The sequence below is a fragment of the Lithobates pipiens genome, unplaced genomic scaffold (genome assembly GCF_037356315.1).
Source record: "Lithobates pipiens isolate NorthernLeopardFrog02 unplaced genomic scaffold, aLitPip1_a1.2 Scaffold_1, whole genome shotgun sequence".
NCBI lineage: Eukaryota > Metazoa > Chordata > Amphibia > Anura > Ranidae > Lithobates > Lithobates pipiens.
Window position 1 is genome coordinate 81,939,891 of NW_027507685.1, and position 13,216 is coordinate 81,953,106.

The following is a 13,216-nucleotide window of genomic DNA, read 5'->3' on the forward strand; positions in this document are numbered from 1 at the left end:
GTATTAAGGGAGGTGCGGAGTGAAGTCAGCATGTCTTTCAATACAGATTCTGAGACTGGTTGGTTTGAAGCAGGGAAGGTATTGAATGAGTCAGGCCGGTCAGTAGGAATTAAAACAGCTGTGTCCAGAGCTTACCTCCGTGTGTGTGGAGTCTTCTGATAGCATGGGTTTACTCTTTGCTGGGCTTTGTGTCAGCGGTGTTGAGGGGTCTGGAATCCCAGGCTGCAGGTATGGGGACTTCCCCACAGATCCAGAGCTGGGGTTCGCTGGAGACGAACCGCCGGAGGTACCAGGAGAGGAGCCGCCGGCGCCATCTTGGCCGCGTGTGTGGCGTCTGGGGGGGAAGAAATGTGGAAGTTTCCCCGCGCTGGTCGTTTTCCCCGTTTCTTCCTGCCCATCCCGGACGGTTCACTGTCTCTTGTGGAGGTGGGAGATACCTTTTGTGTACGGATCCGCCGCCTCTGTATTCGGGTTTCCCCGGCTGTTTGGAGGAGCTACAGGCTTAAGCATCCATTCAACCGCGCGGTAACCATGCCCCCCGTCCAAGGTATTTTTAAAAAGCATAGTGAGTTTTTTTTTTATACAAAGTTTTTAATTAATAAGTTCTAACACACATCATAGACATACTTAGAATTACATCCTAAAACAGATTCTGACACTCCTCCCGAGTATGGTGATATCACGTGTGAGACTTTTTCACAGGCTAGCCACAGAGAGGGGCCCAAAATCCAAAGAAGCACCTTCAGACATTCTAGGGACAATATGACTGGTGGTGATTAGGGACACTAATATGGTGACATTGTACTGCTGTGGCAGTGATCAGAGATAATGGCTCACATACAGTCATATCAGAACAGCCAGCCATTGTACATGAACACTGCACTGGTTCTGGTGACAATAGGTACAAAAAAAATAAAAAAAATAAAAAAAATAAAAATAAAAAACATTGTCATTGTACTACTCTGTGAGTAAAAGTGATCAGGGATTTTTATTTCCTTTACACACAGATTGCTTAGACAGTGATCATATAATAGATAATCATTAACACTGTTCAAAGGTTTCATTAATGCAGGGGTTGACAAATTTGCTTGGAATCTAGGAGCCAGCTAAAAAAGTTAGGAGCCAGGTGCGTGACGGCGATCTGGACCTGTCCCTGGCCTGACATGGAGACGAGTGAGGGGAAGATAGCCCCCAGCCCCCCACCTGTCTCCAAGTCATTGCCCATAGCTCTTAGAGGGACATTTTTAAATTGCATTTTAGTGTAAATATGAGATGTGAGGTCTCTCTGACCCCAGATCTCATATATAAAAGAGGACCTGTCATGCTTTTTTCTATTACAAGGGATTTTTACATTCCTTGTAATAGGAATAAAAGTGACACACATTTTTTTTTTTTTTAAAAAGAACAGTGAAAAAAATAAAAATAAAAGTTAAAATAAGAAAAAAAAATTGTTTTAAATGCGTCCTGTCTCGCCAAGCTTGCGTGCAGAAGCGAACGCATATATGAAAGCGGTGTTCAAACCACACATGTGAGGTATCGCTGCGATCGGTAGAGTAAGAGCAATAATTCTAGCCCCAGACCTCCTCTGTAACTCAAAACGTGCAACCTGAAGAATTTTTTAAACGTCGCCTATGGAGATTTTAAAGGGTAAAAGTTTGTCGCCATTCCATGAGCGGGCGCAATTTTGAAGCGTGACATGTTGGGTATCGATTTACTCGGCGTAACATTATCTTTCACAATATAAAAAAAAAAAAAATTGGGCTAACTTTACTGTTGTCTTTTTTTTTTTATTAAATAAAAAATTTTTCCCCAAAAAAAGTGCGCTTGTAAGTCCGCTGTGCAAATATGGTGTGACAGACAGTATTGCAACGACCACCATTTTACTCTCTAGGGTGTTAGAATAAATAATAAAAAATATATATATATATATATAAAAATATATATATATATATAAATATATATATTTTTTTGTTTTGTTTAGGGGTTCTAAGTAAAGGGATGGAGAAAGACTGGCCCATTAGCATTGTTGGTTGTAATTCCAACGACCACCACAAGAGGGCGCCAGATTCCAGAAGGAACCATAGGATCACAGAAGGCCTCAAAGCCGGGGGCTCAATTACCGGCCGCCTGCGGCGCGGCCCGACGCGATCGCGCGGGGGGGGGGGGGGGGGGTCCACGGAGACGGGATACCCCCAGCTATGCTGCCCCAGGCGCAAGGTCGCTGATTCTAGTCGCCAATGCGACCTGGCGACCGGGTTTTGTCGAGCACTGCATTAATGAAACATTTGTTTACTGTTGTGATTGGTCACAGCTGTTACATGGTACAGAGCCGCTGTGATTGGCCCTGGCACCATATGATTGCTGTGACCAATCATTGAGATCACACAGTAGTAAGCAAGGCATCATGAACGACAGCCTTGTTTGCTACTGTAACTGATCGCTGTGATTGGTCACAGCAATCACATGGTACCAGGGCTGATCTCAGCAGCCCAGTACCATGATCGGTGATCTGCTGTCTGGCGGATGCAGCAATTTTATATCGTGTCTCAGCACACCCCAGGGGGCTTGTACTCCTGGAAGGCAGTACAGATACGTTCTCCCAGAACTAGATAGCATCTGCCGGGCTTTATATACATACATTGGCTGGGCAGAAAGTGGTTACACCACTAAGGTCAAGAAGAAAGAAGCAAGAAGGGTATAAGCAGCCAAATACAACATGTTGACATTAAAATACACATAGTAAGGTGTTAAGATGAAGTGTTTTAAATTAAGCAATTTCAAAGAAAAAAAGAAACAAAAGGCAAAAAATACATTATTTTTATTATGTACACAGGGCTCTGCTTTATATACAGGCAAAGATTAAGAACAATATACTCACAGAGCTGCATCAGAAATTGAAAATCTACAAAATAGGACCTCACAAATAATGGGGTTTATTGGTATTTTTTAAACAAGTGAAAGATGTCTACTGCCAATAGCAACCACACACCAGTCACCATTAATGGAAAAAATGACAGCGGTGATCTGGTTGCTACGGGTCATATGTTTTCCTATATATTTTTTTTTTTTTTTTTTACAAATATTTACCCTTTGTGTTTGACCAGGTACAATTTTGATGCTTCATCTTCTGTTATAAACTTGGCAGTTAAGAACAATTAACCTACAGGTGCAGCAGAGTTTCCAAAATGAGTCTTTAATAATACAACCACAGTACTACAATCACTAGTGATTAAAGCCAAACTCCAGGATAATTTAGTTTTTCCATTTTCACTCATGATTAAAATTAAAGAAGGATGGATGCAGTTCAGGCTATATTCACCCTTCATTTTAAAGCTGCCCCCAAAAGTACCTCTTTTTTGCTAGAAGATGTCATCTGTCACCTGGGTTGAATAGGCCCAGCAGGCCGGAGGACATCAAAAAAGGTAAGAAAAAAACTAAAAGCATAAAATTGTACTGGGGGTGGCCAGTTGACAGGGGCTTAGAGGGGGACAGCAATAACCTGGAGTATGCCTACATTCATTAAACAGATAAAACAAATTGATGCCAATTGTGTAAAATACACAATAGTGGTGATTGATCTTGCAACTGTGTGTGATTTGCTGCAACTACATGCTACTTTGTTCCATCTGTTTAGCATCTGACTGTTCTGCAGCAAATAATCACTAGTAATTATAGAAACACAATTGTACAGCTGAGATTTGCCCATGTTGCTCCATTCTAAAAGCCTAGTATTGCTCTGCTGCAAACATCACTACTGCAGGGTTGCCTTGCTGTTCTTTTAAAAAAAAAAAAACTGTTAGTCTGCATATGTGCAGTCATTCACAGCCATAATGGGTTAATCCCAACACTAGTAAAAGGAGAAGACATCACCAGCACCCAGTTGCAAACACATACACTCATTTAATAATGCAATGTCACATTAGTCAAACAAGCGATCGCTTCGGGGCCATGCAGGGTCCCTTCCTTAAGGCAACATAGCGCTAACTTACAATTTGTAGCACTGCAACGTTTTGTTTTAGGGATTATGCCACCATGACATCACTAGGGACACTGTCAATTGAGGAAAGGCAAAAAGAAAAAGAAAAATTGGTAGATCTTGGGTACCATTGTCTCACCCATCCACCTATAGTGTGGATAGCATGGTATTCTAATGAGTTCCCACTCATTAGAATACCATGCTATCCACACTATAGGTGGATGGGTGAGACAATGGTACCAAAAAGAAAGACAGAAAAAGGCTGGGACACCACAGCAGCTACCATCCACAAATATGTTTGTTTATAAAATGTCATGGCAAATGTTACAGATCAAAAAAAGAAAAAATGTATCGGCACCCTCTAGACCCAATCATACCCTCCGCATACCCACTGCCTCTCTCTACTCAGAACGCCCACAATCGCTGTGCATCTCCTATTATGTCAGCGGGGCCCCTTCTAGGAGGAGGGAGGGTGGCTTTGACTACGAGGGGGGAGGGGGGGGGGGTGTCAGATTGTATTGGTGCCCTCTAGACCCATTTTTTTCTCTTTTTTTAAAATGTAACTTTTACTATGACATTTTAAAACAATTTGGAATGGTACCTGCTGTGGTGTCCAAGAATTGAGGAAGGGACTCAGCCCACGTGCAAACACCGAAACGTTGACTTATTTGACTACTGCGACACTGCACTAGTAAACGAGTGTATATGTTTGTAACATAGTGCTGGTGACTTATCATTTGACTATGATCTGCTCTGTGCCATCATCTACTGTCACTACAAGCACCCATCTATTACCAAGGTTGCAAACCAAAAGGAGTGCTGTCCTCATCCCTTGATTCATGTCAATCCTAACCCTGGGATCAGGTTGGAGCTTTCTATTTTTTTAAACAAAATTTGCCTGAATCTAGAACAATATACTTATTCACACTATGATACAGTAAGGCTACATAAACTTAAGCAGTGAATGCCAGTGGACAGAAAGCACTGCTGCACAAATCAGTGACTACAGGATGACAAGGGCAATATAAGTGCTATCAGCTGGCATGTACAATCTAGTCTAATCTGCACAAACTCCACGTGCATATACAGGCAGATCAGCAGAACGACGTTCGCAGTTCCACCAGAAAAAGTCATACATTTTAGTCAGCATCTGTTGTGTTTTCAAAGCAGTGTCAGAAACCTCAACAGTTCAACAACTCCTAAGGATACAAGATGGGGAGTTTTTTAACCAAAAAAATAATAATTCCCTTCAGGCACTTTGAACATGTACTGGCTTTCAGTGGCTGGCATACTCTGGAGACTTGTGCTGGGATCCTTAAATGCCTGTGTGAAAGACTGACAGAAGAAGCCATTACATGTCTAACAATAGTTCCAAGGCAGCAACTATGCGTAGATTCGGCTTAATTACCCCAGAACAACTGCATAACACACAAGTCAAGGACCGCCAGCTTTTCACACAGAAGGCTCCATGATCATGATATAATTTACATAATGAAAGCAAAAGGTAATCTTATTCAACTGGAGCTTATCTACACTGTTTATTGGAGAAAAATCCCTATTAAAAATGACTGTCCTCCATACAAACTCAGCGTCTACTTTTGGCGGGAGCTGGTGCATTGTCCTCCATTTCGCTGCTTAACAAGTAGGCGCTTGGATTGACCTCCTGGCGCAATATTCCGCTTAGAATAAACTCAGCTGTAGTAACTGGTATTCTCGATGGCGCTGACTTGCACCGTGCTGCATCTTTTGGGCACGACACAATGACACACTTCTCCTAGAAGGTAGAATTCATAAAGATGTATGGTATTACACAATCTGAAAAGCGAACAATAGGATGATGTGCTATTCAACTAAACTAAAAAAAAAAAGGCTCTTCTTTACCTTAAATGTCCGGGGCATCTTGGGAAGGAAAGTTGCGCCGCTGCAGCTAACTATATCCTTCATTAACTCAGGATCTGGCTTGACGCTGGGTGTGATGTGAATTTCGTAGCCCTAAAAGCACAGAATAAGCAGGTCAAGAATATTAAACAGCAGAGGGGATGAAACCAAGAGAATAAAAATACTGCTCATACATGGGAGTTTACAGTTTTTAGAGCAATTCTGGTGCTGAAAATGAAAATACTCCTTTAAAAGAAGTCACATTATACTTACTTGTCCTGGCACCTGTTTGTAAAATCTTCATTCTGTTGCTCTGAAAAGATGCCCAAAGGAACTGCAGACTTCATATGCATTCCCAGGTGTGTCAAATATTTAAGTCCCTCAATATGCTCTGCAATTCCTCCCACAGGTTCCTTTGTCACTATCATGTATTTTAGTGTTGAGGATGGTGGGAGTGACCACAGATTACAGCATGTAACCAGGCATCTTACCCCAGAAAGTATCTCAAAAGTGAAAGATCACTGGGGTGGCCTTGCACAGCAACAGAATCAAGATTGTTTGAAGTGCCATTTATATTCTCAGCAGCAGGGGTGCTTCAGTGATCTAACATTATCATTTTCATTGCCATCACTCTAGAAGCTGCAGCAAATCTGTTGTATTGGTGAATCTCATCATGTACAGTGTGACTTTGATTACGTATGACTGGCAGATACAATCAGGTTAGTGCGTCTTCGGCGGCCACTCTTCTCAGTACACAGAGGAGTCTTATGGCAACTGCTAAGACGTCAAACAAGTGTGTGGGAACAAATGGATACAGTGAATATTTTGTCAAAAGCAAAATACACAAGTTACTGCTCTTGTACTTCTGAAAATGCTAGTAGCTGCCTCACTGTCTCTTCCTTCAAAATTCAATGGTCCAAAGCAAGTATTCAGCAATTAAAAGACAAAGTCAAATTGGTTATCTGATCTGCATGGTTTTCCCAAGCCTGTGACCAAAAGCTTTGAAGACAGATAACCAGCATTTCAGACAGCAATGGCAGCATGCATATTAGAAAGCTGAATTCAAGGTATTTTTTTTGCATAGCTGGCCCAGGTTAGACCTATGTAGGGATGCATATTCCATATCTGGCCAGTGTCCGTGGAACCAGTGAATCCCCATACTGCGTGGTATTCACAGAGAGTTGCTTGCGTGGCACAGGTGCCATTCAGAACACTTTGCATCTCTGATTGGACGAGGTAGAGAGGCATGGCGGTGATGGTATCCCAAAGAAAGTGAGGATCACTGTAGTAGCAGAGACTACAATGATTCTCCACTTTATTATTCTAACCTGATCAGTTAGAAGTAACATGTATATATTGAAGCACATCATATCCACATTAAAGGATATGGACATGGCAAACTCAGAAAGCAAGTCAAATGCTTTGACTTTACACGAAGATGCTTTGATCTGCTTTCTGTCTTGTCCACTGAAGGGCCCAGGAAGGCTCTTACCTTTGCCTTATATCGCCACCTAAAAGAGGAATGGACACAAACTAAAAAAAAAAAAAATTGTTGGCCAGCCCAGAATGATCCTCCTTACTACCATAATTCCTCAATTTTTTGCTAGAGTTCTAGGAGAATGGATGTCTTTTCTTCAGGTCTGCTATAGTAAAAGACCAGCCTATTTTTTGCCAGCAGTTTTTTATTTCTCAATTTTGCATTCACGTGGTTGTAAAGCATTTTTTTCATTGCAGCACAGGTTTTTCACCTTAATGCATAGAATGCATTAAGGTGAAAAACCTTAAGGCTTTACAACCACTTTAACTTCATACAGTGTCTAGGAAGCCGCTGCTCCTGCTTGCAAGAGCCATGTAAAATTTCGATCAGTTCCTGCTGCCCACCTACAGTGAATTTGGTCACTTCCGGTCTTCCAGCCATCATCTGCAACCAGCTGCCCAGGCCTTGCCTTTTACCCTGAGTCTATACATCACCTTAACATCATGTAGCAGCTGCAATATATGTCTGATTGTAGAACAGATGGGACAGTCCTGCTGTACTAGGTACCCCAAGCTCACACTCTACTAAAGCTGGGGCACTCAGCTTACTCCCTCTACAGAGACTGTAAACATTCATATAAGCATTGCTATGGGACATCCCACATAGTGATTACTATGGTGCCCTGTGTCCCATGATGTACAATAAAGAAAATAGGATTTTTATAACAGCTTACCTGTAAAAATCCTTTTTCTTGGAGTACATCACGGGACACAGAGCAAGATCGTAATCACTATGTGGGGTATATAGGCACCTTCAGGTGATGGACACTGGCATACCCAATACAGGAAGTTCACTCCCTATATAACCCCTCCTCCTAGCAGGAATACCTCAGTAAAGCAATATATCTAAACCCCAGAAAGAGGGGAGGGGCCTCTCTGTCCCGTGATGTACTTCAAGAAAAGGATTTTTACAGGTAAGCTGTTATAAAAATCATATTTTCTTTATTGTACATCATGGGACACAGAGCACCATAGTAATCACTATGTGGGATGTCCCATAGCAATGCTATTTGAGACACAACCCGTAGGGCACCCCCAGACTTGAGGACCTATACTGCGGCCTGCAGCACACTGCTCCCAAAGGCGATCTCCTCATACCTTCTTATATCCACCTGATAAAACTTGGTGACTGTATGTACTGAAAACCCTGAGCCCTGGAGATCTGGTGACGCACTGCCCAAGAAGCACCAACTGCCCTGGTAGAGTGAGCTTTGACTTGAAAAGGTGGAATCTTACCCCTTAAATCATAAGCCTGAATTATAACTTGCCAAATCCACTGAGCGCCAGTGGATTTCAACGCTGCCTGTCCTTTCTTAGGACCTTTTGGAAGTACAAATAAGACATCAGTCTTCCGGATCTGAGCAGTCGTCTTTAAATAGACTTTGATCGCTCGCACCGCATCAAGACAATGTAGTGACTTCTCTTCCCTGGAACATGGTTTTGGAAAAACGATGGCAGGACAATATCTTGGTTCAGGTGGAAACCTAAGACCACTTTTGGCAGAAAACCTGGGCGAGGGCACACCACCACTCGTCAATAATAAAGTATGGCTCTTTACAAGGAAGAGCAGCCAATTTCGAAACCCTCCATGCTGAGGATATAGCAACCAAGAACATTAACTTCCTTGTCAGAGGGACTAAGGAAATATGCTCTATCGGTTCAAATGGCTGTTTTTTTTAACACTGACAGAACTAAGATCAAGTCCCAAGGGTTCAAAGGTGATCTAACTGGTGGATTAAGCCACATCACCCCTTGCATAAAACCCCAGACTAAAGAATGTGAAGCAAGCGATCTTAGAAATAAGACCGATAAAGCTGAGACTTGGCTCTTAATAGTACTCAAGGCCAACTTCATCTCTACCCCTAATTGTAGAAAGGCAAGAATTCTCCCTTTGATATAATTCACACCAGGAAACATAAGCCCTCCAGACTCTATAATATATAGTTCTGGAAGCTGGCTTCCTTGCATTAATCAAGATAGAGATAACTGACTCGGAAAGCCCACGTTTCTTCCGAATGTGGGTTTCAATAGCCAAGCCTTTACATTTAGAGTTCGTAAAGTAGGATGGAAGGGACCATGGATCCTCCACCGCCATCTTTACAATTTCTGCATACCAGGACCTTCTGGGCCATGCTGGGGCTACCAAAATTACCAGCTTTCTTTCCAGCTTCATCCTGCAAAGAAGTTGTGGCAACAACTGAATAGGGGGGAATGCATACATCAGTGAGAACTGATCCCACGGGGTAACCAACGCATCTGTTCCGCATGTGAGTGGATCCCTCATCCCAGACACAAAGTTGACCAACTTCGTGTTGAACCTGAACGCCAGAAGATCTACGTCCGGAGTCCCCCATTTCTGCCAAACAGCTTGAAAAATGTTGGGGTGAAGAGACCATTCCCCCAGGAGCAACTGCTGGCGGCTCAAGAAGTCCACCTGCCAATTCTCTATACTCCCCGATTGAAAACTGCTGATAGGCACGGAACATTCCTTTCTGCCCAAAATAGGATATGGTTCACATCCCTCTGTGCTGCGAGACTCCTGGTGCCCCCTTGGTGATTGATGTAAACCACAGCTGTGGCATTGTCGGATTGGATCCTGATAGGACAACCCCGTAACCTGAATACCCAGGCCTTTAGAGCCAGACCCACTGCTAGGATCTCCAGGATGTTGATGGGCCAGGTCCATTTGGTTCTTGACCACTCTCCCTGGACAGCTTTCTTTTCTAGCACTGCTCCCCAGCCTGAAAGCCTGGCATCTGTCGTTACCACCTTCCAGATAACCGGTCTGAAGGATTTTCCTTTCAGCAGATTCTGGGTTAGCAACCACCAACTGAGGCTTTGGGACACCCTTAGGGACAGCCGCATTGGCAAGTTTAAAGATTGAATCGTTTTGTTTTTCAAGCAGACAGGATACTCTTTTGCAACAGTCTTGAATGGAACTGGGCATAGGGAACAACTTTGAATGAAGCCACCATCTTTCCTGACAACCTCATGCAAAGGCGAATAGAGGGGCAAGGCTACAAACTGGAAATGATGCTGTTCTACCCTCTAACGGCAGAAACCTTTGGCAAGCGGGAAATATAGGGACATGCAGATATGCATCCCTGATGTCGACATGACACCAGAAGTTCTCCTCCTTGTAGGATAGAAACCACTGAGCTGATCGATTCCATGCGAAAAAGATCGGATCTTCAGGAACTGCTTTAGATTCTTTAGCTCTAGAATGGGTCCGACATCTCCATTTGGTTTTGGTACCGTAAAGAGGTTTGAATAAAACCCAAAACCTTGCTCTTCTGTGGGGATTTGTATGATCACCCCCTGAGCCAGTAATTGGTCTAGTGCCTGAAAGAGATTGCATTTTCCCTGGATCTTTGGAAACTTTTGACCTCAGAAAACGAGACGGTGAGAACTCCCGAAATTCTAGTTTGTACCCTAGAGACACCCTGGAGATGACACATCTGTCTTAAATTTCCTCTTGCCAGACTTCTGAGTATTGTAGAAGTTTTCCCCCTACTCTGGGGAGGGGGGCCTTCATAACAAAGCTTTAGAATTCTGCTTTGCAGGTTTCCGCCCCATGACTTCTTTTGTGCCTAGGACTGACCCTGAGTCTGACAGCGGAGGATGTTATTAAAGCCGCTAATCTTCCTTCTAGGCCCAGCAGGACGGAGGAAAATGCATCTTCAGTCACGTATACATGGGCTGAAATGTGAGAAGCAGCTGCACCACCAATTGTTTCCAATGACTCACCCTTGCTTGCCACATCTGGTATTTCGGGAGAGGATGACAGTGTGGAGGCACGACTGGCGTTCCCGGCGCCTAGGAGTGGAATTTTTGGTAGCCATTGTGCTAAGCACAAAAGCAGAGGCACTAAGTAAATGCACTACTTGCTGAGCAATAGTCTAGCACACAATGTCGCTAATAAAGTTCAGCTTGGTGCTGAGTAAAAAGTGTTTCCTTTAGTGGGAAAATGCCTGTATGCAGCACTTTACCTGACCCCACTGCTACTGTGTCCTCTGTTATCCACAGCCATTTTATTCTCCAGCTCTTTCGCTGAGGAGAGTTGTATTTTGTATATGTGCTGCCGAATCAAGCACCGTTTGTATATACAAGTTCTGTGTTCCCAGCGCCTGTGCCATGTGCGCCTCGTGGATGCTACATCCTGCGCACGGCGCCGTGCTTGAGCTACGCCCCCTCCGCACATCAACCTGCCCCCCCCCCTTCTCAAATTTGAAGTAGTTCCAACGCACGAGTGTCGTTCGGGTCTTGCCAGTCGGCAGACCCAGTGGGAGGGAAGGCCGGAATACACATTCCCGGGGAGACACAGAGAAAAAAAAAAAACCGCAATACAGCACCAAATATATGGGAAGCCACCGCGCCTCCCGAGGGGGGGTACACTGCTGATGTACCGGCTAGCCCCCTTCCCTCAGGGGGAAGAATGCAGAAACAAAGGCAGACTTCTTTCCTGGATAGGAATCCCCTGATGAGCTGCATGACTGAGACCACACACCTACTCTAATGCCCCGTACACAAAGTCAGATTTTCTGACTGAAAATGTTCAATTGAAGCTTTTTATCAGAAATTCTGACCATGTGTAGGCGCCATCGGACATTTTCCATCAAAATTTCCGTCGCACAAAATATGAGATCTGCTTCTCAAATTTTCCGATAACAAAATCAGTTGTCGGAAATTTCCGATTGTGTGTACACAATTCCGACACACAAAGTTCCACGCATGCTCGGAATCAAGCAGAAGAGCAGCAGTGGCTATTGAACTTCATTTTTCTCGGCTCGTCATACGTCACCGCGTTCCTGACGTTTGCAATTTCTGACCACCTTTGTGTGACTGTGTGTATGCAAGACAAGTTTGAGCCAACATTCGTCTGAAAAAAATCCATGGATTTTGTTGTCGGAATGTCCGATCAATGTCCGAACGTGTTAGGCATTTGACACAGAGCTGAACTGAGAGGCAACGTTAAAGGTATGTGCATTTACGCCCTCTAGTGGAGACTTAATGCATGACAACATTTTACTCAAGGAAGAAAGAACCATAGGTGGACTTTTAACAGTTCCTAGACTTCTTCCCTTAACTTATCCTCGCCGTAGGATACTGCTTTGACAGACAGATCCAAACTATAAAACTATAGAAAAACTATAGGTAATGTAATCATGACCAAAGCCCTGTGTCCCGGGGTCCAGCCCTGCAAGGAGAGGCATTACAGGCAAAATCTCCTTCTTATGCGAGGCCCGGGTACCATACACCTTGGCCTCAGTGGCACTTTGGATGGATCTAGTCTGTGGAGGCTTTTTAAATCCAGCAAGAATCCCTCCTGGAGCTCCTCAGAGCACATCTTCAGTCGTGACCAACACCTTAGACACTGGCTAAGAAACTGAGGTACTCCTGGTAGGAAGAGGGGTTATATAGGGAGTGAACTTCCTGTTTTGGGCATGCCAGTGTCCATCGCCTGAAGGTGCCTATATACCCCACATAGCAATTACTATGGTACTCTGTGTCCCGTGATGTACGATAAAGAAATCCAGTTTTACAGCCATAATATTCACATGAGGAGGATGAAGAAAATGGGCTCAGTTGCAAACAAACACCTATGTACACAAGCCCTAGGTCTACACGGATTTCCTATTCATAAGCAAATCAATGATGGAAAATGTCTTTTATCTGAATTCAGGTTGAGATTTGTTTAAAATGCATTTACATTGATGCATGACAAAAACACAGGCAAGCGAACACAAAACATCCAAATATAACTGAAGCAAATCAACACCCTGCCAATCATAGGCTGGAGCATTTCACTGCCAACCATCTTTGGAG

General features: G+C 43.6%; 1 protein-coding gene across 5 annotated transcripts in view; it reads right to left on the bottom strand.

Moving 5' to 3' along the window:
- Positions 1 to 2,803: 2,803 nt before the first annotated feature.
- The window catches only part of MDC1 (mediator of DNA damage checkpoint 1), a 165,098-nt gene continuing 154,685 nt past the window's right edge, over positions 2,804 to 13,216 (bottom strand). For all 5 annotated transcript variants that reach the window (XM_077463035.1, XM_077462870.1, XM_077462953.1 and 2 more), the window contains 2 exons: positions 5,858 to 5,968; positions 2,804 to 5,750 (listed from right to left, as the gene is read on the bottom strand). In XM_077463035.1, coding sequence (XP_077319161.1) covers positions 5,562 to 5,750; positions 5,858 to 5,968 — 300 coding nt within the window. In that variant the 3' untranslated portion in view covers positions 2,804 to 5,561. The remainder of the gene's footprint in view (positions 5,751 to 5,857; positions 5,969 to 13,216) is intronic.